At 34.8% G+C, this 26,199-nt stretch overlaps 2 protein-coding genes across 2 annotated transcripts; both read left to right on the forward strand.

Annotated features, from left to right (window-relative positions):
* The first annotated feature begins 7,441 nt into the window (after window positions 1–7,441).
* Window positions 7,442–12,264, forward strand: LOC132039751 (catalase isozyme 1). Its single transcript, XM_059430276.1, has 8 exons — window positions 7,442–7,614; window positions 7,699–7,795; window positions 9,198–9,475; window positions 10,026–10,802; window positions 11,212–11,301; window positions 11,491–11,558; window positions 11,667–11,760; window positions 11,988–12,264. The coding sequence occupies exons 1-8, from the start codon at window positions 7,600–7,602 to the stop codon at window positions 12,045–12,047; spliced, it is 1,479 nt and encodes a 492-aa protein (XP_059286259.1). The 5' UTR covers window positions 7,442–7,599; the 3' UTR covers window positions 12,048–12,264.
* A 1,221-nt stretch (window positions 12,265–13,485) lies between these two features.
* LOC132039759 (phosphoinositide phosphatase SAC6-like) lies at window positions 13,486–26,089 on the forward strand. The gene is made up of 21 exons (XM_059430280.1): window positions 13,486–13,770; window positions 14,315–14,481; window positions 14,576–14,659; window positions 15,103–15,230; window positions 15,335–15,426; window positions 16,652–16,709; window positions 16,846–16,902; window positions 16,982–17,015; window positions 17,133–17,213; window positions 17,468–17,574; window positions 20,217–20,303; window positions 20,399–20,476; window positions 20,667–20,737; window positions 20,823–20,921; window positions 21,758–21,857; window positions 22,375–22,483; window positions 22,586–22,658; window positions 23,441–23,534; window positions 23,898–23,990; window positions 25,229–25,295; window positions 25,744–26,089. Exons 2-21 carry the CDS (start codon window positions 14,334–14,336, stop codon window positions 25,872–25,874), a joined length of 1,791 nt encoding a protein of 596 aa, XP_059286263.1. The 5' UTR covers window positions 13,486–13,770; window positions 14,315–14,333; the 3' UTR covers window positions 25,875–26,089.
* The last annotated feature ends 110 nt before the right edge of the window (window positions 26,090–26,199 follow it).

Consider the following 26,199-nt stretch of genomic DNA (forward strand, 5'->3'; position numbering starts at 1 on the left):
CCATGCTTTTATTCTTGTTAGTTTAATTATAATAGGTACTAAGAAAATAAAAGCAACATTCATTATTTTTAAAAGAAAGTTTACAGTGCAAAGTTTGTGCAAGGCATGTGGCAAAATAAGAGGAAAATTTCTTCCTAATGGTTCATTTGATTTATATTTTCTTATGATTTGGTTCTTCTCTTTCTTTAAATTTATGAAGAAAGTAATAATTTTCTAATTAGTACATTGATCAGTTTGCATGTAACTCAATCCATTCATGTAAATATTACTTAATAGCTCTTGATAAGCAGTTTAAATAAATTATAAACTGAGTAAACTTATATATCAACTCAAATTACAATGATACAGTTATATGGTTACATATTTATTAGATAACTAACCTCTACTAAATAAACAACTGCTCCCTCTATCACAAAGTATGTGGTACCATCTGGCTAGGCACAGAGTTTAAGAAATAAAAGAAGACTTTTAAAATTTGTAGTCCAAAATAAGCCTTAAATATTTATGTGACTATAAATGATTTCATAAAGTTTAAATTATTTCTAAATATAGAAAAGTGACATTATTTTTTGGATAGACTAAAAAGGAAAGTGACACATAAAATGGGACGGACGGAGTAAATCTTATGCATATTTGGTAATACAAGTAAACTTTTTACTAAATGTTAAAATACCTTAGATTACAGTTGATAGCTATAATCAGCACTACATTTTCCCATCCCATGGCAGCACCTAGGTCCTTTAGCAATACCGATCTTGCTTGTTCTTTCAAAGCATGTCATGGCATCATCAACAGGTTCAGATAATGCTAGTTCTCCATGAAAATTTCCAACTAAGAAAAGGTCTTCTAGGAATCGAAACAACCATGCTTTTGTTTTTCTTCCTTATAGTAGTTATTTTTATTTTTCTCTTTTGTTGCAATTCCTTGTTAGTTTATATAATTATAATAGGTACTAAGAAAATAAAGCAACATTAATTATTTTTAAAAGAAGTTTACAGTGCAAAGCTTGTGCAAGGCATGCGGCAAAATAAGAGAAAATTTTCTTTCCAATGGTTCACTTGATTTATATTTTTTGGTTCTTTTATTTCCTTAAATTTATGAAGAAAGTAATAATTTTCTTATTAGTACATTGATCAGTTTGCATGTAATTCAATCCATTCATGTAAATATTACTTAATTGCTCTAGGTAAGCAGTTTAAATAGATTATAAACTGAGTAAACTTATATATCAACTCAAGTTACATTGATACATTTATATGGTTACATATTTATTAAATAACTAATTTCTTTTAAGTAGACAACTGCTCCCTACGTCTCAATTTATGTGGTACCATTTTAATAGGCACGGAGTTTAAAAAAGAAAGAAAGACTTTTGAATTTTTTTGTAAGACCTCGTAAATTTGACAAACTTGGTATCAGAGCAGATCTGTTTCATAGGGAGTCTATGAAGCCGTGGTTTAGAGTCTCACTTATGGGTGTGTTGCGCACTACACTTATAATTGGGAGGCTACAGGGCATTTAGGAAATGTTACCTTTCTTTCATACTCTAGATCATGCAATAGAGATGTGCCTTAAGGAATCATTCTTCTTCATTTGATTGCGATTAGAGCGCTAAGTAAACGCGAAGTCCCTATTAGGGCGGGAGCGCCCTAGATGTGCGTGTTAGATCCTCGAGCTGCAATCCAACATTCGAGGACGAATGTTCTCAAGGGGGAGATAATGTAAGACCCTGTAAGTTTGACATTTGTGGTCCGAAACAAGCCTTAGATAGTTGTGTGGTTGTAAATCATCTCATAAAGTTAAATTTTTTCTAAATATAGAAATGTGACATTCTTTTTAGAACAGACTAAAAAGGAAAGTATGCCACATAAATTGGGACTGAGGGAGTAAACTTATGCATACTTGGTAATACATTAAACTTTTTACTAAATATTATAATACCTTAGATTACTGTTGAGAGCTATAATCAGTACTACATTTTCCCATCCCATGGCAGCACCTAGTTCCTTCAGCAAGACCGATGTTGCTTTTTCTTTCAAAGCAGCCATGGCCTCATCAACAGGTTCAGACAATACTTCTTCATGCAAATTTTCAACTAAGAAAAGGTCCTCTAAGGATCAAAACAGTGTAAGTTTTTCTAATTTGGTTATCTTAGGGATGAATGAAGGCATATTCTCTCATTTTCTTTATCATCACAGCTTTTGTTACAATATTTGTTTGATTGTTTCAATGATTAGATCAATGGGGCAACTATTGGTGATTATAATAAGTCCCCTTGGTTTCTCTAATCAGGCAATTGCCATAGTTTTAAGTTTTTATAATTATTGTTTTATGGATAATTTGTGTTTTTTTTCATATCTCTTTTTACGTTACATTAGTTATTTTCAATTTTTTTTTTATTTCAACTCCTTGTTGGTTTATATAATTTTAATAGGTACTAAGAAAATAAAGCAACATTTATTAAACAAAGTTTATGGTGCAAAGCTTGTGCAAGCCATGTGCAAAGTATGTGCCAAAATAACAGAAAATTTTCTTCCTAATTCTTCACCTAATTTATATTTGCTTATGATAGTATGCTTTTCTCTTTGAACATGTGAAGAACAAAAACGGTGGGGTTAAGAAAAAATTGAAGAATCATTCTCAACTTTTATGTTTTCATTTTTTTTTCCTTTTGTTGTTTCCTTGGCCATAAGTGAACAAAAAGAGTAACATTGAAGTGGACTTTGTATATATAATAAGAGAGTAATAATTTTCCTATTAGTACATTCTGGTCACTTTGCATGTAATTCAATTCATCAGTGTAAATATTTATTGATTTCTCTTGCTAAGCAGTTTAAATAAATTATAACTGGCTAAAAATTTATATATCAACTCAAATTACATTGATACAATTATATGGTTACCTATTTGATAGATAACTATTTTCTTAATTAAACAACTAAATCTTATGCATATTTGGTGATACATTAAACTTTTTACTAAATATTTCAATATCTTAGATTATCGTTGAGAGCTATAATTAATATTTTCTCCCATCCCATGGCAGCACCTTGTTCCTTCAGCAATACCGATCTTGCTTGTTCTTTCAAAGCAGCCATGGCCTCATCAACAGGTTCATACAACACGTCTCCATGGAAATTTCCAACTAAGAAAAGATCCTCTAAAGATCAAAAAAATGTAAGTTTATCTAATTTGGTTATCTGAGGAATGGATGAAGGCTTATTCTTTCCTTTTCTTTATTGCCACAGCTTTTGTTTTCCATATGTTCAATGGACTAGCACTAATTATAGCTCTCACCTGTGATTTAGTAAAAAGTTAAAACTTAGCAATGAGTACATTGACGGTTTGCAACGTAGTCTAGAGTTTAGTCCTAATGACAAAGATTGTATGAGTACTCAACTAAAAAAATAAGACAACATTTATTAGACAGAGTTTCTCGTGCAAGGCATGTGCAACGTATGTGACAAAAGAACCGAAATTTTTCTTCTTTCAACATTTTTTTTACTTTGCAACAGTATTTTCCGCTCTTACAAATATAGAAAATATCAGAAAATAAGTAAAAATCACTTATTTTCTTCAAAAATATTTATCAGGAAAATATTTTCCTTGTTTTTCCATGGCTCTCTCTTTGTTTTATTTTTCTTAGTCGTTACAGTAGTTATTTTCAATTCTATTTTTTGTTTCAAATCCTTGCAGATGTTAGTTTATAAATATGTGACATTAGTTATACTAGGTACGAAGTAAATTAATAAAGCAAAATTTATTAAAGTTTACATTGCAAAGCTTGTGTAAGGCATGTGCAAAGCATGTGGCATAACAATAGAAAATTACGGGTGTGTTAGACATGAAGGAGAATTATTCCTGAAAAATAATTTTATAGTAGAAAATAAGTGATTTACTTATTTTATGATATTTTTTATATATGTTGTTTCAAAGCAGAAAATGTTGAAAGAAGAAAATTTTCGGTTGTTTTGCCACATACGTTGCGCATGCCTTGCACGATAAACTTTGTCTAATAAATGTTGACTTATTTTTTCAACTGAGTACTCATACAATCTTTGTTATTAGGACTAAACTCTTGAAATGCAAACCATAAATTTGTTCATTGCTAAGTTTAAGGGGTGGTTTGGTTTGCAGGATAGGATAGACAAGGATATCTCATGAAATTATTTTATTCACCTTCTATATGGGAGAGTTATTTCACCATTTTAGTACAAATGGTGGGATAAAATAATCCCAAGACTAATTAAGTTCCTTTATAATAAAATACTCAAAATTATTATCCTTATCCCACCAACCAAACAGCCCTAAATGTTTTCCTCCATTATACGATGCCAACCTCATTTTCTTCATAACGTTTTAATTATTTATATTCTAATGCTCTAATATTGTGGTTTTTTCTTTCTTTGAAAATTAAGAACAAAAGCAGTGGTGATAAGAAAAGAATTATCCTCCTGGATCCGTTCTCGGAGGGATAAACTTTTGAGTACTCCTGACGTAATCTTGGATAGTTCTCGTCTGATAAGGTAGCTTTTGAGCAGGTGTGTACATGAATCGAGTTGGTTTGGATTTTTTAAATACCAAATCAAACCTTTTGCGTCGGGTTTTTAATTTTATGAACTAAGTCAAATCAAATCAATAAAATTCAGGTTTTTCAACCTCGGGTTTTCTCAGGTCATTCGGTTTTCTCGGATTTTTCGAATTTTTTTACCGAAAAAGTCTTCATACAAAACATTTAACTTTTACTTCAATTATTTCTTTAGTACTACTAAGATACAACTATATAATTAAGGTGTCCTTAGGAATATAACATACAATGTGAGATGAGTGATGACATTTTATTAAAATATTCAACAAAAAAGATAATAAAATTGGTTAAAATAAATATCGTTATTTAATAAGCCATAAAGAAAATGATCATATTCTAAAAATACTAAGTCATGCTAAAACAAGTAAGGCTAATAAGTATTAATTACATGACAAAGAAAAAAATAAAATTAAGTTATTTATTTTCACTCTCTAAAACACTTATGCAAAACTAAAGAATAGGTATCCAACATTATTGTCATTCCTAGTGTTAGAATTGAATTTCTTTTGTTAGCATTAGTATTGAGTTGGTTTTGATTTTAGACTTTATTTAAGTTACTAACATTCATGAGATATAAAAATTATTGACATTCAAAATTCTAAGTCCAAACTTGAAATAATATGATAAAAGACAAAAGACTATGAAAAAATTTAAGACATATTTATAAATTACATTACAAATAAATATTTTTATGTATGAAATATTTTTAAAAATTGAATACATGTAATGTCGGGTTGGTTTGGTTCGGTTTGAGTTATTTTTTAGCTAAAACCAAACCAAAAATAATTATGGGTTTTTTTTTTTAACGCGTCAAATTCACCAAAGCGGCTAGTCGAATTTTTTATGATTTAACTAGATTTATCGATTTGGTGCTATTTGTCAGTTTTCTTTGTACATCCCTACTTTTGAGGTTGAAGTTATGCCAAATACATATAATTAAAGTGACCCATTTTCAAGTTCCAACTGATGTGGGGTCTAACACTAGTAGTACAAATTAGATCCTTAATTCACTAGTATTGCTCCTTTCGTCCTAATTAATTATGTGACATTGTTTGACTAAGTATAACTTTTAAGAAAGAAATAAAGACTTTTAAAATTTAAATTCTAATACAAATTATAAGTATTTGTGTGACTATAAATCATTTCATTAAAATTAAAAGATGAATTTTAAAGTTAGATTGTTTTTTTTTAATTATAGAAATGTGACATTTTTTGGGGATAAACTAAAAAGGAGAATGTCCACATAAATTGGGACGGAGGGAGTATTAGTAGTTACAATTATATTCCTTTTTGGTCCGTAATTCACAGACATAAAAAAAGAAGAAGAAAGTTTACAATCGCTCAACTCTTCTTGCCATTCTGTGCAAATTCATAAACCATAGTGTTTTCCTCTTCGATATTTAGTATCACGTTTTTAGAGTTATTTTTAATCTAAGGTGTAGGTAGGTGAGTTTTCAACTACATGCGTGTGTTGGGAGTGTACTATCTTTTTCTTCTCCAGTCCCTCAAAGCCTAACGAACAAAAAATACTAATGTGAACAGCATCTTCACGTACATTTTATAATGACAAGTGTTTACATTTTGATGTTACATTCTATGTGGCTCCAAATGATCCCGTAGCCTTGTTTCTGCCTTTTAGTGGTATCGAGAAGCTTATATATTTATTGTGGCTTGTTGCTAGCTAAAGCCTAGATGCATCTGTAAGTAATAAAACAAGATAAGGAAACTCTGAATAAATTATGTTCTCATATTTTTCAAGTATTATCCAAACTCCACTATTTATCACCTTCACAATAAATAATTCTACTTGGACCCACCTTTTTCTACTCGTGATTCCTAACCAGGAGCTGACGACACAAATTATGGGCCATTTGTTTTTTTTCTTCCCCCCGTAAAATACGGCTCGAGCGATTGTACGTCTTAGTTATTAGCTAAGCTTAATTTTCACTCTTTTTTATATGGAGGTCGTATTAGTTTGTAGGAGTAGTTTACGTTCTGGGAATATAATAATTTAAAATAATTATTCTCCGTTTAAGCCTGATACCCTCCACATTTTGCAATTTAATCATGTGTAAAAATCACCAGTCGATCAGATATTAGTACTCTTCTTAGTGAATTTAGCATGTAGTCAATGTGAATTCATCATTTAATTGGGTAATTTAGTACAATCATTTAGGCAACCAAGATAATATGTGTAGTATTCCAATTATAAATATATTAGTTTAGGAGACTTACGAATTTCTCCATAACGGAAGCGAATCTATAACAACCACGATTCGTGTCACCAGTTATCGAGAATGTACTCGCTTTGTCCACAACCTATATATCATTTAGGGGATGCAAAGCATTTTTCTCTATTGAAAACCTATCCGTCATCTAATGTGAAAAATCTTCTATTTTCTGAACCCATAATGATGTATTTATACATTTTAGGTAGGGTTTGGAGGAGGACAAACTAATGATATGGGTGAACTCAATCCAATAGCTATTTCCAACTGTTTGGACGGACTAGGTAAATCATTTATTGAAAAAGAAAAGGTAAATCATTTATATCTATTTTGATCTGTTTAGGTCAATTTCTTTCAAATGCTATATAATTTGTATTTTAAGATAATTAGAACTATAGATCTCACACTTATTCCTACGAAAAACTTACTAGTAGTCGTGCATTAATCTCAACTACCTCACTAAAAACTTGTTATAAAATTTCCCTTTACTTTTTAACTTGCTTAACTATGTACTACATTAACTAAGACTAATCACTTTTTTCTTTCTTTCTAATTTTCTGGGTTCTGCCAAAAGGTCTATGTCGATGCGTATGAGGAGGAAAATTAACCTATCAAAAATAAAATAAAATCAAAGTATGAATATAAATAAGACGTGCCATTACCTCCTCTTCATATTATAGTATTTATTTCCAGGTACTCGATTGGTTAAGACCACCAAGTTCCCTTCTCCCTTTTTGGTTAATATACAAACTCTCTCTCTCTTTAGCTTTCCCAAGTCAACTAATGGATCCTTACAAGGTACAACTTCTATTTCTTCCTTTCAACTTAGATTTTGTTATTTATTTTCATGTGAAATTAAACTTATGTTAAAATAAAATGCAGTACCGTCCATCAAGTACCTACAATTCTCCATTCTGCACCACTAATTCTGGTGCTCCTGTATTTAACAACAATTCATCTCTTACTGTTGGTCCCAGAGGTATGTAATTTGTCTTTAAAATCAATTTAAATGGAAATTTCTTCTACTTTTCATTAATTTGAAAACAACTCCAATGTGCTTGCTGTCTTATTGATAAATACTTCTGGTTAGGGCAATGAAATGTGCTTTGCCAATTATTTTTTAGGATTTAAGTTATATACACTAACAATGCGCAGGAGTTAAATTCATTGTCGTACGTATTATTTGGTGTATGCTTGGTTAATTAGAAGTTGCTTACCTTTATGCCTATGACATGTGTTCCCCGCAGAGGCGAATCTAGGATTTCTGGAGCATGGGTTGACCACTCAATTTTCAACCAAGTGCACCATTTAGTCTTTTGTAGTATGTGTTCCCGTAGGTAGTATTATACTAATTTTAGAAAATGTATACATAAAATACCTAGTTTTTCGGCGAGACCATATGTTCACGTGCTCCAAAAAAAGGCCCTAAATTCACCACTGGTTCCCTGTAACCTAAATTCTTTTCATCAGTAGCACTTCACTAAAATTACTACTTTCGCTTTTCGAGAGTCAAACTTCTTAATTTTGACGGTGTGTTTGAACATAGAGTCTTTAAATTTTTCAAAATAAAATTTACATATTTGAAAACTACGTAAAAAATAGTATAAGTCGCCATAATTAATAATTTAAAATATTTAAAAGACATATGAAAAAATTACGTCAAAGAACAACTCGTTTGATTCTCGAAAAGCGAAAAGTGTGAAACAAATTGGGACGGAGGGAGTATTAGATTCTATTGCCAAATCTAGCCTTTTTCGTCTCAGACTTTCTAGCTTTGACAGCAATCACCATTTGTTTTGGTTTCCAGAGGTTTTTATGCCACTCTTTTTATACAAAAAGCCAAGTACAAGGGGTAATTAGGACCAGACATAGTTTAAGGGGATCTGAATAAAACAAGCCACGTTATGGGGGGTCTTTAGGTATTATGCCTAAAATTATTATTAGATTATATTGTCAAATCTAGCTTTTTTGGTCTCTGACTTTCTGGCTTTACCAGCAGTCACCATTATGATCATTACTTTAGCTCAGGGAAAAACCTTACCCCTGAATATATTGGTATATTGGCACAAATGGATATTGGCATCTTGATGATATTTGGATGTAAGTTCCAAAATAACGATTGTTAAGTTATTCTTCGAGATGTTTGCTAACATAACTAGCACGCTGTAGAACCAGTGTTAATTTTAGATAGAGTTTATGTTATCTCATACTTACAGTGTAAAGAGTTTTTACACTATAAATTGAGCCGGTTATAGAAGGTAATCACCCTATTTTTACATTCCTATATTAAACCTGATATGGAGAGAGAGATGTTGTTGTATCATGTATGATAGACTCTTTTACATATTTGTGTTTGTGGCTGATTATAATATTCTTTACAGGTCCTGTGTTGCTTGAGGATTACCATTTGGTGGAGAAACTTGCCAACTTTGACAGGGAACGTATTGCGGAACGTGTTGTTCATGCCCGAGGTGCTAGTGCCAAAGGGTTCTTTGAAGTTACCCATGACATTACTCATCTTACCTGTGCTGATTTCCTTCGAGCTCCTGGTGTCCAGACTCCGGTCATTGTGAGATTCTCTACTGTTATTCATGAGAGGGGTAGTCCTGAAACTCTGAGGGACCCTCGTGGTTTTGCTGTCAAGTTCTACACCAGAGAGGTATGCCAAACATCAATTTGACGAGTTATAAATACTATAGTTCTGTTACCTTCATACTTCAATTTCCATATACAGACTGGAGTATGCATGTTTTAATAATTTCCTTATTGGCACCCGGCTTTATAATACTTACTTCCTAATTAATTGTTGCCTAGACTGCTTCATAGAGGATGTTATGTTGCAATCTGAAAATACTATATGGAGTTCATTTAATTTTTTCTGTGTGTATCTGCGTGTCATAGGGATCTGTCTTTAAGTACCCTGCATACGGGTCCACGTGTTTGCTAACGTTCTATCAAGTTATGAAATATGAAGCGGATTGTTCATCTTGCTTAACACCGCACTAGAGATCATAGGGCCCTGTGATTTCCACTATCATGCAGTGAATTTTATGCTGCCTGATTTTTGTAATTCATGCCTGCCTTTTCATAGTCTCATCGAGAAATGATCTCGTTGTTTTTTAAACAAGCGTGCATTATATTTGTGATTTGTTGATTGTATTTGAAGTTAATCCTTATCTTCTGCCCGAATTGTGATATGCCTGCATCAGGGAAACTTTGATCTGGTAGGGAACAACTTCCCGGTCTTCTTCATCCGTGATGGAATGAAGTTCCCTGACATGGTCCATGCTCTGAAACCAAATCCTAAGTCCCATATCCAGGAGAATTGGAGGGTCCTTGATTTCTTCTCTCATCATCCTGAAAGCCTGCACATGTTCTCTTTCCTCTTCGACGATATTGGTATTCCACAAGATTACAGGCACATGGACGGATCTGGTGTCCACACATTCACATTGATCAATAAGGCTGGGAAATCAACGTATGTGAAGTTCCACTGGAAGCCCACATGCGGTGTCAAGTCCTTGTTGGAAGAAGAGGCAATCAAAGTCGGAGGAGCAAATCACAGCCACGCTACTCAGGACCTCTATGACTCTATTGCAGCTGGAAATTATCCCGAATGGAAGCTCTTCATTCAGACTATGGATCCTGATCACGAAGACAGATTTGATTTTGATCCACTCGATGTGACAAAAACTTGGCCAGAGGATATCTTGCCTTTGCAGCCGGTGGGAAGATTAGTTCTGAACAAGAACATTGATAACTTCTTTAATGAGAATGAGCAGCTAGCTTTCTGCCCTTCTCTTGTGGTTCCAGGGGTTTATTACACAGACGATAAGATGCTTCAAACTCGTATTTTCTCCTACTCTGACACTCAGAGGTACCGACTTGGACCAAACTATTTGCAACTTCCTGCTAATGCTCCAAAGTGTGCCCATCACAACAACCACTATGATGGCTCTATGAATTTTATGCACAGGGATGAGGAGGTACGTGTTCTCTCCTCCTTCCATAAAAGAACATATCTATGATTTTTTATACCAGGTTAACATTCTTTTATTTTTACCAGATATAACAATAAGTTACTTTTCATAGCAAAGGTGATATAGTAACTTAAAAGTCGGGTAACTAGCCAGTTATTTTGCACATTTATTGTAAAAGCTCTTTACATTTCGGTGTTATAACTTAAATCCTGTGCCAATACCACACAATACCAATACGTTATTGCAGCAAATGTCATGCATTTAGCTTAGTGTGGAAGTTCATACACATTGAAATAGTTTGTCGGATATGATCTTTAGTCTTTTTTAAAAACATAGTAGGGTGTTGTAACCTCAGTTCATTTAATGTCTGCTTTATGGTGTTACTTTATAATAGTTAATGCATGGTTAATTACAGATCGACTACTTTCCTTCAAGATATGATCCTGTTCGCCATGCTGAGAAGTATCCTATTCCTACTACAATGTGCACTGGCAAACGCGAGAAGGTTTGTTCCTTTTTACTTATTATCTAATAATACTTGAAGCTGAACTTAAAGTATGAATTCTGAAGCAGTGTAAAGTTGAGACACTGAATTGATCCAGTGGCTCTAACAACTTAACTAGATATCCAGGAGATGCGTCCTTAATCCTACACAAGACTATTTTAACTTCTGTGCTGCTGAATTTTTTTACAGTGCATCATTCAGAAAGAGAACAATTTCAAGCAAGCCGGAGAAAGGTACCGCACATTCACACCCGACAGGTAAACATGATTGACATATCTTAAACTGTTGTGTTGTAAGTTACATTCAGTAGTGATAAACCCCATATCCTTCACTCTGTTTGATATACTTGTTTTTTCCAACCACAGGCAAGAACGCTTTATTCGTCGGTGGGTGGAGGCCTTGTCTGATCCTCGTATCACTTATGAAATACGCAGCATTTGGATCTCGTACTGGTCTCAGGTCAGTACTCCATCATACCGTTCAAACTATGTATACATGCAAAAAAATAATTAAAAGGCACACATATTATAAGATCACATTCTGAACGTAATCACTCTAGATTTTGAATTCGCCTCTAGACTATTCTGTCAAATTTTCTCAAGCTAGACTTAAATCTTGGCAGTAAATTTCATAGAGTGAGGAGTGATTCTGTAAATTTCCTGACAATGTTTAATGGATTACTGCAGGCTGACAAATCTCTGGGTCAAAAGCTTGCTTCTAGGCTTAATGTGAGACCAAGCATATGAAGATGAAGCTTTTAATGGCTTCGAAGGAGGTGATATCAATGCGAGTTTTAATAACTCATTCCAGTCATATAGCAAGATGTATAATGCGGTGGTGATCATAGTAAGATGAAATAAGGAGAGCATTCCTAATACATATGCATTCGTTTTGTGTTGCTGTTGTAATATGAATGAATGAAGCAATGGAAGTTACAGACTATATACTATATCTTTTCTTGTACTATTACTTATTTATCAATTTTGTCATGAATGGTTTTTGGGTTCCAAAACAGGGAAAGAGCTTCACTTCATATTAACTAAAGTGAATTAGCTCCAGACTAAACAACACAGCACACGGTTGGAAAGTAGGAGCTTATATTAGTTTGCGCTTTTTTTTAAAGTTTAAACAATTCTACGTTAATAATTGATTCGTATGAATAGTGTAAGCATGCATTTGCTTCACCGGGAAGGAAATGTTTGATTATGTAGTCATACTTCCAATAGTTACGTGACGGCCAAAATGAACCTTGGTGTGAAATGGCAAATAAAAAAATGACTTTACTACATATTTTTCAATAGCGAGAGACCATTTAACCAAAGAACTCCAAAAAATGAGATTAGTAGCCTAAAAAAATAAAACAAATTACTATTACATGTTACACCCAGTTTAGGAGGAAAGTCTCACATCGGCATAACACAGGAAAGGTGCTGGTTATATAAGTAGGCATGCCTTTATCTCCTAGTAACGCGTTTTAAAGCAGTGCGGGCCTAGGCTCAAAGCGGATAATATCACTAGCGGGTTGGGCTGTTACTAATGTTATTAGAGCCACTCTTGTGTCAGCCTTGAGTTTCAGACAGAAATTTGACAACTGTTTAGTAAATAGTCATATTTTTGTTTCTCTTATAATTTATGGACCTTTTATTGTTACATTGCAATAAAAGCATGCTTATGCTGCTTCAGCGATGCTCTTTCGCCTTCTCTTCGCTCTATACATGAGCGCTAGCGGACACGGTCCTACTGGTCTCTAGTACTCAACCTTAACAAACTGGCACAATGACTGCATTGACGTCGATGAAGGTTTAAACACTCTTTCCTTCAACATCGAATACTAGTAATTTTATGTGTCTTCTTGAGCATTAGACAACAGTCTAAAATTTTATAAGTAATTGCAAACGTTAGAAGACAATTTAATGTTTTGTCTCTAAAGTTGGATAATATATGAGCAAACAGTAAACTCAAGTCTAACGTGGTACGGAAGGGTAATTTTCAGGTGTTATATTTTCACAACTTTTAATACAGGCTTCAAAATCTAAACGGTGGCATAAAAAATGACATTTGTGTGAATCCCTATAACAAGGAGATAGACATGAAATATTCGTACTTGGCATTAACGTATAAACTTTTTCACTATTGTCTTCTAACATTATATATATTCTAAATCTAAATCCTATACAAGAAAGTGACATGCACTATTATAGGCCGACATCTAAGGCATAGTTCGGTAGTCCGTTAATTGTACCCGAATTGGCCGTTATATCTCACTCCTTTACTGGCATTTGTGTTTTTTTGCGCCCAAAGAATAGTGAAGACTGAAAAGCCAATTAAAAGTTTTCTATCTTTTCCTCTTCCATTGTTACAGTTCTTGATCCTTCTTTCGTGTTGGATTAGGCTAAGCCTCCCTTGACCTGTAGACATATTTACTACTTCCCTTTTCCTTTTCGTTTTTCAGGCAAACTTTTTTCTCAGGTACTTCAATTTTTCACTTTCTTTAATCATCTGTAACATGGGATTTCTTGATGAATAACTTTTCAAGAATCTCCATGTCAAGAATGTTTTAGATACGTTTCTTGAGATAACTATCTTGTTTTCTAAAACAGGGTTCAATGTGTGAAATATTTGATTGGGAAGCCTGGATTTAGTTGTTCTTGAATATCTATCCAATAGAAAGAAGAAAAGCTTTAATGTTTTCTCTCTCATTATATGATTTTCAGTCCAACAGAATGGAGATTCAAGAAACTGCTAAAGACAATTAGTTTAATGCTATCCTAAGAAAGAAAGTACTTTGGACGTAATGTAACCCCAACATATTATCTCTTTTGAGTTTGCAGCTGCATTATTTTGTTGTGTTAGTTACCTAACTACACTTCTCTATAACTTGTATCAGAGTTTACTAGTATTTGTGGCACTGTCACCCAGCTTTTTGAACTCTTGTGTTGGTATAAATCATATTTTGTACATCCCGCTTAAATTGATCCGCGAAAATGGTTTGGTAATCAACTTTGTGTTTCAGTGTCAGTCGCATTTTAATAATGATGGAGAAGGGAGATCCTTCACAGAAACTATATACAAGGATGCGACTTTGGGAATTTCCTGATCAGTATATTGTTGAGCCTACTGATGGATCCAGCGGTTTGTGCTTGGAAATCAGTCGCGTTGATGGGTCTGTGAAACTAATAGGTTGCTTCTTTTCCTGTTCTTGATGTTCTTCTGCACTTAAAATTATTATTTAAGCTAATGGTATTTTATTTCTGGTGTGTTTTCTCTATGTTAGATGAGGTTCCAGAATGCAGTTCGGTTCGTGTTCCGAAAATTCAGAAAATATTTGGTGTTATAGGCATACTAAAACTTCTGGCTGGTAAGTAGTTTTAGGAAGAACTAAAAGATCAAGTTTTTTATTTATATTTCAATAGCAGGTCGGCTCTCTGACGTTCAATAAATCTTACATTATCAAAAAATTTGTCTATTGTACATGTCAAGAGTGTACCCTTTTGTTGATCATTCTCTTGCAGATTTTGTTCCATAAAATAATCACACACAATATACCGAGAATATACCATTGTCTTGGTCTTGCTCAATTATGCATTTGATGGTAGAGCAAAAGCAGGACTATAAAACTTAAGACAAAAAAGTATACCGAGTTATTGAAAAACAATTTTTTTTTGGATATTATCTCTATATCAGAGAAGAATGAAAAGACACAACATGGTAGAATGGAGTTGAAAGAGAAATAGTAATTATGCATTTGATGGTATCAATAAAAGCTTGCTCTGATCTAGTGTGTGCCACTCCTGCATTCAGGTTCATATGTACTGGTCATAACAGATCGTGAATGTATTGGATCTTACTTCGGGCACCCTATCTTTAAAGTTTCATCGATGAAATTTTTTCCTTGCGATCACTCTCTCAAGAATTCTACTGCTGAACAGGTAGGTCCCTGATTTCCAATTTACTTTCCTATCCCTGTTTCTTTCCAATCACATGGTAGTGTTTTCTATTTCTGTTCCTATGATATAGATTTGGCTTTTGACAGAAAAACATGGAAGCTCAGTTTTCTGCACTACTTAATGTTGCAGAGAGGACTCCTGGTCTGTACTTCTCTTATGATGTCAATATAACATTGAGGTGAATTGTCTTCTCAACTTTACACTTTCTATATGTTGAATTTTTTCTCTTTCCTTGTCTTGGGGTATGGTTGGAACTTAACTAGCAGCCTTGCTCTTTATGTCAATTGAGAACTACCTATTGACTTGGTATGGAAAAATTTATTTGGTATCATGGAGGAGATGGTATCCCGAGCTTAACAGCAGTAGCATATACATAAATTTTAAGTCTTCAAAGTCTTCTTCCTGATAGCTGACGCTTATTTGTTTATCCTATGCTTTGAGATGCAATTATACTTAAAGTTGGATATCTGCTATAGGGCATATTGCTTGTCATGCTGGATGAGTTTTAGAACACTTAACTGTTACTTGAATGTCTTATTTCGGGATCCAATGTGTTATCTCTTCATCAGTTCACGAATGATGAAATTTAGCGATGAGGAGATATTACAGCGCAGGTCTGGTGACCTGTACAGTATTTTCATTTTACTGAATTTCAACAAGGATGTCTGTGATACAAGTAAAAGTAAAAGATAAGAATTAATGATGACCTTTGATATGCATTTCTATCTTGTTATATGCTGAGCTGCATCCTATGTTTTAAATTTGAAAGAGAGTATTCCATCAGAGTGTTAGAAGGAAAAGAAAATGCAAAGTAAAGAAAGTTCTCAGAGCTAAAAACTATTCTTCTGACCACTTCCATTTCAAACTTCGGAAGGAATCAACATATTATCCCACACTTCCTCCACCTTTGGGCCTTGTGTCTAACAAATTCTACGCAGCATCAGTCTGTAACTTTACCAATTGTCCTTGTAGAATAAACTGTTAAGAGACATTTTTTTTTTTTTTTTAAATGTTCGGCTAGGCACACAATCCATTTTCTACATAAGTATATATTCTCAAAGTATGAAGTTTAGGACTTTAGCCTTTTGTTCTTTTGGAGGGTATTGGTTAGTCTATACCAGGTTACTTGTTTGAACACCTCTATGTTGATCTCATATCATTTAACCCCTGAATTTTTTTTCTCATCATCATTGGACCTATTTAGGGTACCATTTTTGAAGGTGAATTCTTTGAGTTAGGAACTTTTTAAGTATAAAGTATCATTATTTTCAATTTGGAAGTGTTACTTCTGCAGCCCACAAGGAATTTACTTGACACATTCATATTGCTGATTATCTTTCATCTGATTGTTAAGATATCAAGTGCAGTGCTTAACAGTAAGAAACTTATGGTTCACACTGCAGTGCTCAGCGACTGCATGATTTGGGTGATGAATCCAAGATGCTTCCTCTCTGGAGACAAGTAAGTGTTTTAGATGGCATAACTCTGATTGCCTATATTCATCTAGTACATGCAGTAGCTTTCTTGCTTTTGCTATATCTTAGTCGGTTGACAAGCAACTGTAATCTCAAAGATTGCTTTAATTTCTGTTACGCAGGCAGATCCTCGATTTGTTTGGAACAACTATATGATGGAACAGCTGATAGATAACAAGGTCAGGTATCTATGTGCTTTGGGTTTGTTTTATTCTCCCATTAGGGTTTTGACTCATTTGTTATGTCTTGCATTTACAGCTTGACCCGTTCTTGCTTCCTGTTGTCCAAGGCAGTATCCTTGCAACTCAGTTAAATACATAGATTTTTCCAAGTAGTATAGCTACTTCAACTCCGGCGTGATGGGAGCTATTATTGTTCTCTTTTGATGTATGCCTTAACATATCTTAAGGTTTTCACAATTTTCAAGCTGCAATTGGAAAAGACATTATTGATGTTACGCTAATTGCAAGGAGGTGCAACAGGAGAGCTGGTATTTCTTGTTTCTTCTTCTTGTTTTTTTTTTTTTCTTAAATCTGCAATTTGACTAAGCATGATCAATGCAAGTAATGGACGATGTCGCAAATAGTGTTATGTGTTTTCTGTAGAACCATCCATTTTCATTAACTTGTATATGAAATGAATGCAAATTAATTAGATTCCATATTGCAACTTGTTACTCAAGTCTTCAGTTTATTTTGTTTACTTACTCTTAACCTATTTTCTTGGTTACTTACATTAATGTAGGCACTCGAATGTGGAGAAGAGGGGCTGATTCTGATGGATTTGTTGCAAATTTTGTGGAAAGTGAACAAATTATCCAGTTGAAAGGGCATACAGCATCATTTGTTCAGGTACATTTGTTCAAAATTTGATTATGACTTGTTTATACAACAACAATTTTGCCACTCACGAATACCCTTATACATATGCAGATGACTGAGGGGGATACTTAAAATTTTGTTATATTAGAATTTGATGTTGAATTGATATTGTTGTGATAAAATGTCTTAACTAAAAATTCTAGTAACTTTTGTTCTACTTTTTCTGAGTGCAAGTTGTGTGTGTTTCCCTGTCTGTTGGTGATAGAAGAAGGGGTTGATTAGAAGGAATCGAGAATACTAGTTAGGAGAACAGGATGTCATCAGAATAACAACAACAACAACAACCCAGTGAAATCCCACAACGTGAGTCAGGGAGGGAGATGACTCCTACCAAGGTAGGACGGCTGTTTCCGAAAGACCCTCGGCTCAATAGAAAGCATAAAAGCATAAAAGCATAACAAGAGGTCAGATAAGGCCAAGAGATTCAAAGCGATATGGAAATGCAAATAACTAAAGCGACTAAGCCATGATGAAGCTAGTAGCTATCGCGAGATAAAATAAGATAATCAAAGTGATAACAAATAATAGCAGAAACCAAAGCACAAATGTGACTACTAATATGAAAGGATAAACGTTACTATCTACTAGCCTTCTACCCTAATGCGAGTCCTCCATACCCTCTATCATTATTTCGCGCTATATCCCGTCTAATCACCTCTCCCCAATACTTCTTCGGCCTACTATACGAAACCATCCATGGCCAACCTCTCACACCTCCGCACCGGGGGCATCCGTGCCTCTCCTCTTCACATGTCCAAACCATCTCGGTCTCGTTTCCCGCATCTTGTCTTCCACCGAGGCCACTCCCACCTTGTTGGATAGCCTCATTCCTGTGTCACTCTTGGTGTGCCCACACATCCATCTCAACATTCTCATCTCGGCAACTTTCAGAACGTGAGAGATCTTTCAAACTCCGCCCCATACAACATGGTCGGTCTAACCACCACTTTGTAGAACTTGCCCTTAAGTTGTGGTGGCACTTTCTTATCACATAGCAGCGAGCCTCCATTTCATACGCATATAATACGATGTGTGACATCTGTCAATCTCCCATTGTCTTGGGGGAATACGGGTACCAAGCCTCACTTCCACGCCGGCCTCTCGAGGTGCTTCACCGAACTCGCACTCCAAGTACTGTGGTCCTCCACCGAATACCCAAAGTTTGACGCCAAACCTATTTGCGTTGAATACGAGATCAAGACTATGTCATCATACACCATGCACCTCGCCTGAATATGCCGCGTCAATTCATCCATCGCCAAGGCAAATAAAAATGGACTAAGAGGCGATCTAGTAAAGTGCTGCGAGTCTCCTCCTTGTCCTTACCCGGTCTTGGCTCCCTGTTACATGTCCTTGATCACCCTAGTGTACGTTACACTTTTGCATCTGTGCAGACTTGGAACTTTGTCGTGTGGTCGATGAATACCATATGTGTCTTTTGGTACAAGATAGATGAAACCGGTTCTGCGAAATAGCTATTCCCACACTTTCATAGTATGGCTTAGGATATCTATAGTTGTTGCAAGCGGATATCGCCCTTGTTCTTGTATAGAGGGATCATTACACTCGACCTCCATTCTTCGGGCATCATTGCCGTCTTAAAGATGACATTAAACAACCTAGTCAGCCACTCCAAACCTGCCGAGCCCGCAAACTTCCAAAATTCTCCAGGAATCTCATCAGGTCCTGTCGCTCTTCCCTTGCGCATCCTACGAACAGCACCCTTAACCTCCTCAACCTTAATACTCCTGCAATACCCAAAATCGCGACGCCTCCCTGTAAGTTCTAAATAGGTGACTGGAAACCTATATCAATTATCAAGATAGTTTTTGGTGTTCAGACCATTCTAGAAATCCTGCTTATCTGCATTATTTATTTGACATATAAAAGTTATCTCATGAGCTTACTGATAAAAGACAGTTCAATTCTCAATACAGGACCTCTCAGATGCACTGTACATTTTTGGTGTGGCAAAGGAAATAAAGCTTAACTCTCTGCCTGACAATAACACATCTTCCATTTGCTAGGATTTTCATTAGTTATTTCCTACAGGTGTATAGCTGACCCTGTCCTAAGGAAATTATTGAATGATCGAACAAGATAAAGTAGCATTTGTACTATGGAAGCAGTAGATAATCTTCACATAACCAGTTTTTGTTTTTGCGCGCGCGTGTGAATTGTCTCTTTAACATTCTCTTTATAGGTTTCCAGTCACCTATTCTTTACATGTTTAATAAGACATGTAGAAGGGTTTTGTTTTCTGTGTGGTCCAGGATGAGATTCTTTATTTTGGTATGTTTCCTGAGTTTAATTTGACTGGATTCAGACTCTGTGGAGTTGTACAGCGAGGAGCATAAAAGATTCCTTTGCTGTCCAATATGATAATGACTATCTATATGATCAAAGTTATCTCTGTACGGTAAAGGAAGAATCTTTTGGCTAGCAGTGAAAGTAAAGGTTGGGAAATTACAATCTTAAATGAATGCTTGAGATTTGCTGATATATCACTTATTGGAATGCTTCATACTGTATGTGATAGATCTAAGCAGATATCTTCATTTTCGCTTTTGTTGAGGCATTTTGTTATTTCATTAAAGTTAGTGCCTTTGTAGGTCAGAGGGTCAATCCCATTACTGTGGAATCAGATTGTTGATTTGACATATAAGCCCAAGTTTGAGATAGTGAGAATTATAGAAGCAGTTGAGTAGCAATCTCTGCCTTTTTAGTTCTTGACTGCTTAACACACTTAATGTGTCCTTCACTCTTAATGACTTTGTTGTGTAACATTCTGCAGCCTAGAGTTGTTGAGAGACACTACCTGGATCTGAGAAAAAAGTACGGAAATGTTCTATCAATTGATCTTGTCAATAAGGTATAATATTTCAGTTCATTCTTGTTCTCCCAGACTACTCTGTGTGTGTATGTAATGATACCTCGGAGGCAGTCTCATCCTTGATCTTTCAATGTGATATGTATGAAAAACATACTATGTATATTTGCATGGATATATCTAGAAAATTTCATCTGTTCGTCCTTGACTTTTTTCTCAATACTCTTATCAGCATGGAGGAGAAGGACGCTTAAGTGAAAAGTTCGCAAATGCAATGCAGCATATTGCTGCTGATGATGTGAGGTGGGTTTCTAGGTTTCTTTCTTGTGGTAAATCATTTGAATCTGTAAGTATCACACTCCATTCTTATATCTTATGACTTTTGCAGATACTTGCACTTTGATTTTCACCACATATGTGGGCATGTTCATTTTGAGCGTCTTTCCATCCTCTATGATCAAATTGAGGATTTCTTCATAAAAAATAGGTATATCGTTTTCCGAGTGAAGAGCTACACACACACACACACATATATTTATACTATCTTGTATACAGTTTCAGTTTTGTTTACCCCCTTATTAGTCGCAAGTAATGTGGGATAACATGACAATATGCTCCTAATCTGAATCTCATCTACCTGGAGAGGAAGATAGTGGAGCTGGGATCGATGTGTGAGGACCCATTCTGGCCAGTAGCTATTGGGCTAGGTTTGGTGTGTAAATTGTGAGGGTATGGTGGGTTAATTGTATAGAATTTTAACTGTTATATTTGCTTTTTATTCTTTCTGGAGGACAAATAAACCATGCCGTGCACTTGAATCTACTTGAAGTCATTGCGACAACTTTTACGTTAATACTTAATAGGAAGTACTCTCATAGAAGGAACTATTAGAAACAAATAAGTGATACAAGAATGTGTCATTTCATGTTATACATCTCCAAAGCAAAAGTTATGCCAAACACCTCTATCGCATGCAGAGGCAGCAGGGGGAGAGCTGTTTTCTTATTTGGTTTGAAAATTGGGGCGAAACTGAAACACTAAAACAAAATAGCAGAACAAGTCAGGAGAGAGAGAGAGAGAGAGCAGAAAAAAGGGAGCATGTGGATGGCATTGGGCACAACAAGGGAGCCTCTGTGTGGATCAAATATCAATTAAGAGACTCTAAATTTGCATCCATCATAAAGTAATTCTTTGTATTTGGTGTTTTATTAAGCATGGAGGAGTAGAAACACATCCTTTACCAGCTTTGTTTCTTGTTGTATTCAATTGTTGTTTCACCTGACCTTGGTCATTAAATTTGGATTTCTTATATTTATGGTATAGGTACTTTCTATTAAATGAGAAAGGTGAGAAAGTTGAGCTGCAACTTGGAATTTTGAGGACCAACTGCATTGACTGCTTAGACCGTACAAATGTAACTCAGGTAAACAAAATTGAAAACTTTTTCTTTAATTGAAACATAAGGATAACGAAACTAATAAAATGATAAATGATAAATCCTAATTTTAAACATCTCAACATAACCATTTAAGAGATACATATGAGTAAAATCTCCCCTATCTCTTAGCGTGGCGGCAATCGTAGATTGGGATTTAGATCTTAGTTTGAAGAACAGTTTTTCAAAAAGTTTGCCTTGTTTATCTGGTAAGAACAATACTATCTAGCAGTTTATGTTTGACCTCTGAGAAGCAGCTACTTTGCTGCTATTAGTACTTGCCTGTTCAGGGAAAATAAGTTAGATGAACTTCAAAGGGATCTGTATCCTCTGTAAATTAAATGTCCTTGAGTTTTCCATAAGGAGATATGGATCAGGGTTTAAGTTATCCAGCCTTGGGACTTGAATCACTAGAGGAGCTTGTACCAACTAAATTAAATGTCCTTGTGTTTTCAACTTCTATTCACACTTTACAGATGTTGTAATTGATGATGTTTGTCTGCAGAGTATGCTAGGTCGGAAAATGCTTGAATTCCAACTCAGAAGGCTTGGTACTTTTGATGCTGAAGAAACTATTAGCTCACACCCCAACCTTGACGAAAGCTTCAAACTCTGTGAGAAATTTTTTGATATCTGTGTTAAAGATTCTATGCTGGATAGATATTAAGCTTCTTTACCTAGACCGTTTATTCGTTTACCTTAAAAACTATTTGCAGTGTGGGCCAACCATGGGGATGATATAAGCATCCAGTATTCTGGCACTCCTGCTTTAAAGGGAGATTTTGTCAGGTAACAACTTTATTGTTCTGCTCAAGTGGAAAGATGGTATTTATGTGAAGGGTTGAAATGCTTTTCAATATCCACCTACTTAACATTTTGGTAATATCTTCTTGGCAGCATGAGTTATTTGGAACTTGTATAGGATATTAGTATATTAATACATACTTTAGATGTGAAAAGTTAGCTTGTATTTCATATTTCCATATCTGAAAAAATGTATAAATATTTTCATATACAAAACATAATATTGGAGAGTGCATTAATATAAATACATAGGACCCTGTCGAAGTTCCTAAATCAATGGACGTTAAGAACCATCACTGATGTTGGTACTAATTATTGGCCAATTACATTCATATCAAGAGTAAGAATCTGGAATTGGATCTTTAAATGGTAACTCCATAATTCCATGGATAGTTTATCTCGGATAGTGATGGATATAGCATATACGAATTTAGAGGTTTAGAATTTAAGTAAATCTCTGTTGTGTGGCAGTATGATATTAAACCTTTCACATATCACCTTATTTCCTGATGTCCCAATTTTGAATACCTAGAAACAACTCCCAGGGATGTCTAGACTTCTTTCCGTCCTGCCACTATATCTGTTTTGAGATTAAAAAGCTAACACATGTTTTGCATGATATTTTGGAGAACTAAGCTCCGGGATTTGGCTTTTATATGAGCACCTAGTTTTCTTCAGTACTCTTTAAACCTTGATATTATGACCTCAAGCTTTTCTTTCACTGATCATTGTCCCAACTAAAATCTACATTGTTGTTCGATATGCAGATATGGTCACAGAACAGCCCAGGGGATTCTCGCTGATGGATGTAATGCCCTAACACGATACTACTTGAACAACTTTGTTGACGGTACAAAACAGGTAATGATGCTTCTTACCAGCAATTAGCTGTTAGTCAGGTTTGTACATCACATCAAGTTGGTAGCTTTATTATGTTCTGTCACTGGCAACTTGGTTTCATACTAATCCACCAGCTGAAATTTTGGAAACCATTCTTTAAATAGAACTAAGCTTCACATGTCCGAGCCCATCTGCAATATATTAACTGAACCTAGTATCATGATTGCTATCTCAGTTGACACAGGTGAACAGATGCTCTCACTAAGAATGTTCAATTTGTTATATCTACCAGTATCTAGTTTGGAACTGGCTGCAATAACTTTGAGCTTCTATATTTCAAATTTGGACACTGAATTCTTATTTCCTTCTTTTTACATCATGAAGGATGCAGTTGATTTGTTGCAAGGACACTATATTCTGTCTGTCACTCGAGATATGAAACCGTCATCCCAAAAAGGAGGCATGGAGACTAAAGCCGTGAGTCTTATAACTTATTCTACTGTAATAAAGCTTAACATTCTCCTATTCATCAGATTCCCATGATTAGACCATATTGACTTTGGAAGTGTCCTATCAAGCGTTCTATAAAGTAGTTTAGTTGAAGTTCATTTTTCCTGTTCTCAACTATCCTCTTTTTACGCAGTTTAAAGCCTGGTACAGGAACAAAACATGGGTTTACTTGAAATTATCTCTAAATTTAGTAAAAGAAAGTTATATAGATCTAAAAAGAGAAAAAGAATGATAGAATGATATTTTATTGTTGCAATGCTGCAGAGAAGGCCATCCTACATATGCTTCTGTTATTGCTAATCAATAAAAGCACCATCAGCTTCAAATACATGTCAAAGAATTTAGTTTCATTTTAAGTTGGACACTCAGAGAACAGTGTTTAAGCATTATGTCTCAACCAATGGCCCACAAGTACAATGAGTTGCATCCTTCCCAATTTTTCCCACCAAGCCAGTTGTGACCTCGGCCACCAACAGAAATTAGATAGAAATGCAACTTCTTTGAGCACTCTCAGCTAGAATTTACCAGTATTTGGACAGCAAGGATATGCACCAATACTCTTAATTGCATCTGCAAATTTGTTTTGACTTGAGACCAAAGTGTTCACTGACCACTGTTTAATCTATTGACTATTGACCCATCAGTCTTATTCTTTTTTGTAACTTCAAAGGATTGACAAGCTTATCTTTTTACCGATACATTGTTAGTGACTTTGGCCCAAAGCATATGTGTGAGGTCTTTATTTAAGCCACAAATAAGAGTGTATTCCTTATTGGCTTAATCGGTCTGTGCCCCATTCAATCAAAGTAGATTTAGGCCAATAATATTGATCATACAGCAGTGATAGCTATAGAAAGAAAGAAGGAAGCCCGTGCTCATCTGCTTATCAGAGACCTGCATGAATTTTATCCCTTAGAGCTCTAAACCTATGCTTTCTCATTCGATCTTTTATCCAATTAGCTAATTGATGAAATTTTCTGCTTCCTGAGCTGGTTTTACTGTTTTACATCGTGGTATCTACTCCCCAACTATTTTGTCTGACAACCCTTAACCGGGGTCTACACGATGTTCTTTTTATTTCTTTGTATCTCATTTTCTCATTTTCCTTTTTCATGAATATTGTCTCAAGCGTGCAGTATTAACTTTCAAATTTGTCTGTTATAATTAAGGTCTACACTTGCCTAACAAGTATCTTATGATTACAGTCATTTCCTCTGGCATTGGCGCTGATATTGACGGGGTTATTCTTTGCTATGTTGTCGCTAAGGAAAGGTGAGCTGGCATAATTTGAATGTTTTTCTTATTGTGCTCTACGATATTATCTTTGAAGTTCTATTCAAAAATCCAAATCCTTTAATTCCTTTATTTTAAACAAACAAAAAGGAATAAGGTAATAATGGGCTAATAATTCTTCGATCATATTTTAATATTGAGGTAAGTTGTCTTTAATTTAACTTCAACATAATAAGGATTGAAGAAGAACTGAGCTGCACCACGAATATGTTGCAGTATATCAGCAATAATATACTGCCCTCTAATTTACATTGTCCTGATCCTTTCTGTCAAAAATCTATGAGTGTATGTTAATTCTTGTGGATGGCAAACCTAGCCTTTCCTCTTTGTTTATTATGATATGACACAACCTGTTTCATGATCTTTATTTCTCTTGATGCTCTTTAACCTTACATGTGTACCATGTTTTATACTTCCCTGTCTATAGTTCGACATGATCTACGGAGTCTGCTATATGCAATGGTTTGGGCAAGCATAAGTTTGGGCATAGCTGCTTTTGTGAGAGCCAATGGTCGAATGTTCTGTAATAGGCCTAGCCTGCACCAATCAAGGCGTTGATTCTGAGTTCCGAATGTTTGATTGTTGCTATGTTGCTAAAATTGCCAGATATTTGATATGCTTTGTAAAAATTTGGTTATTGCGCTCTTTTCATGTCTTTTGACAACTTTCTTTTTGATCATCCATTTGAAAGGTCCTATTACATGATTATCTGTATATTGAAAACGAATTTAATGATTGATATTTATAGAAATTGAATCTCCACTTCGACATGATATGGTAACCCTTTAATTTTACTCTCTAACTTGTGTGAACTCCTTTCATTTGTCCTTTATGATCCTTTCTCCTTGATGCATACGTCACGTCCCAAAGGAGGGCAAGGGCT

This window comes from Lycium ferocissimum, chromosome 2 (genome assembly GCF_029784015.1).
Source record: "Lycium ferocissimum isolate CSIRO_LF1 chromosome 2, AGI_CSIRO_Lferr_CH_V1, whole genome shotgun sequence".
NCBI classification, from domain to species: domain Eukaryota; kingdom Viridiplantae; phylum Streptophyta; class Magnoliopsida; order Solanales; family Solanaceae; genus Lycium; species Lycium ferocissimum.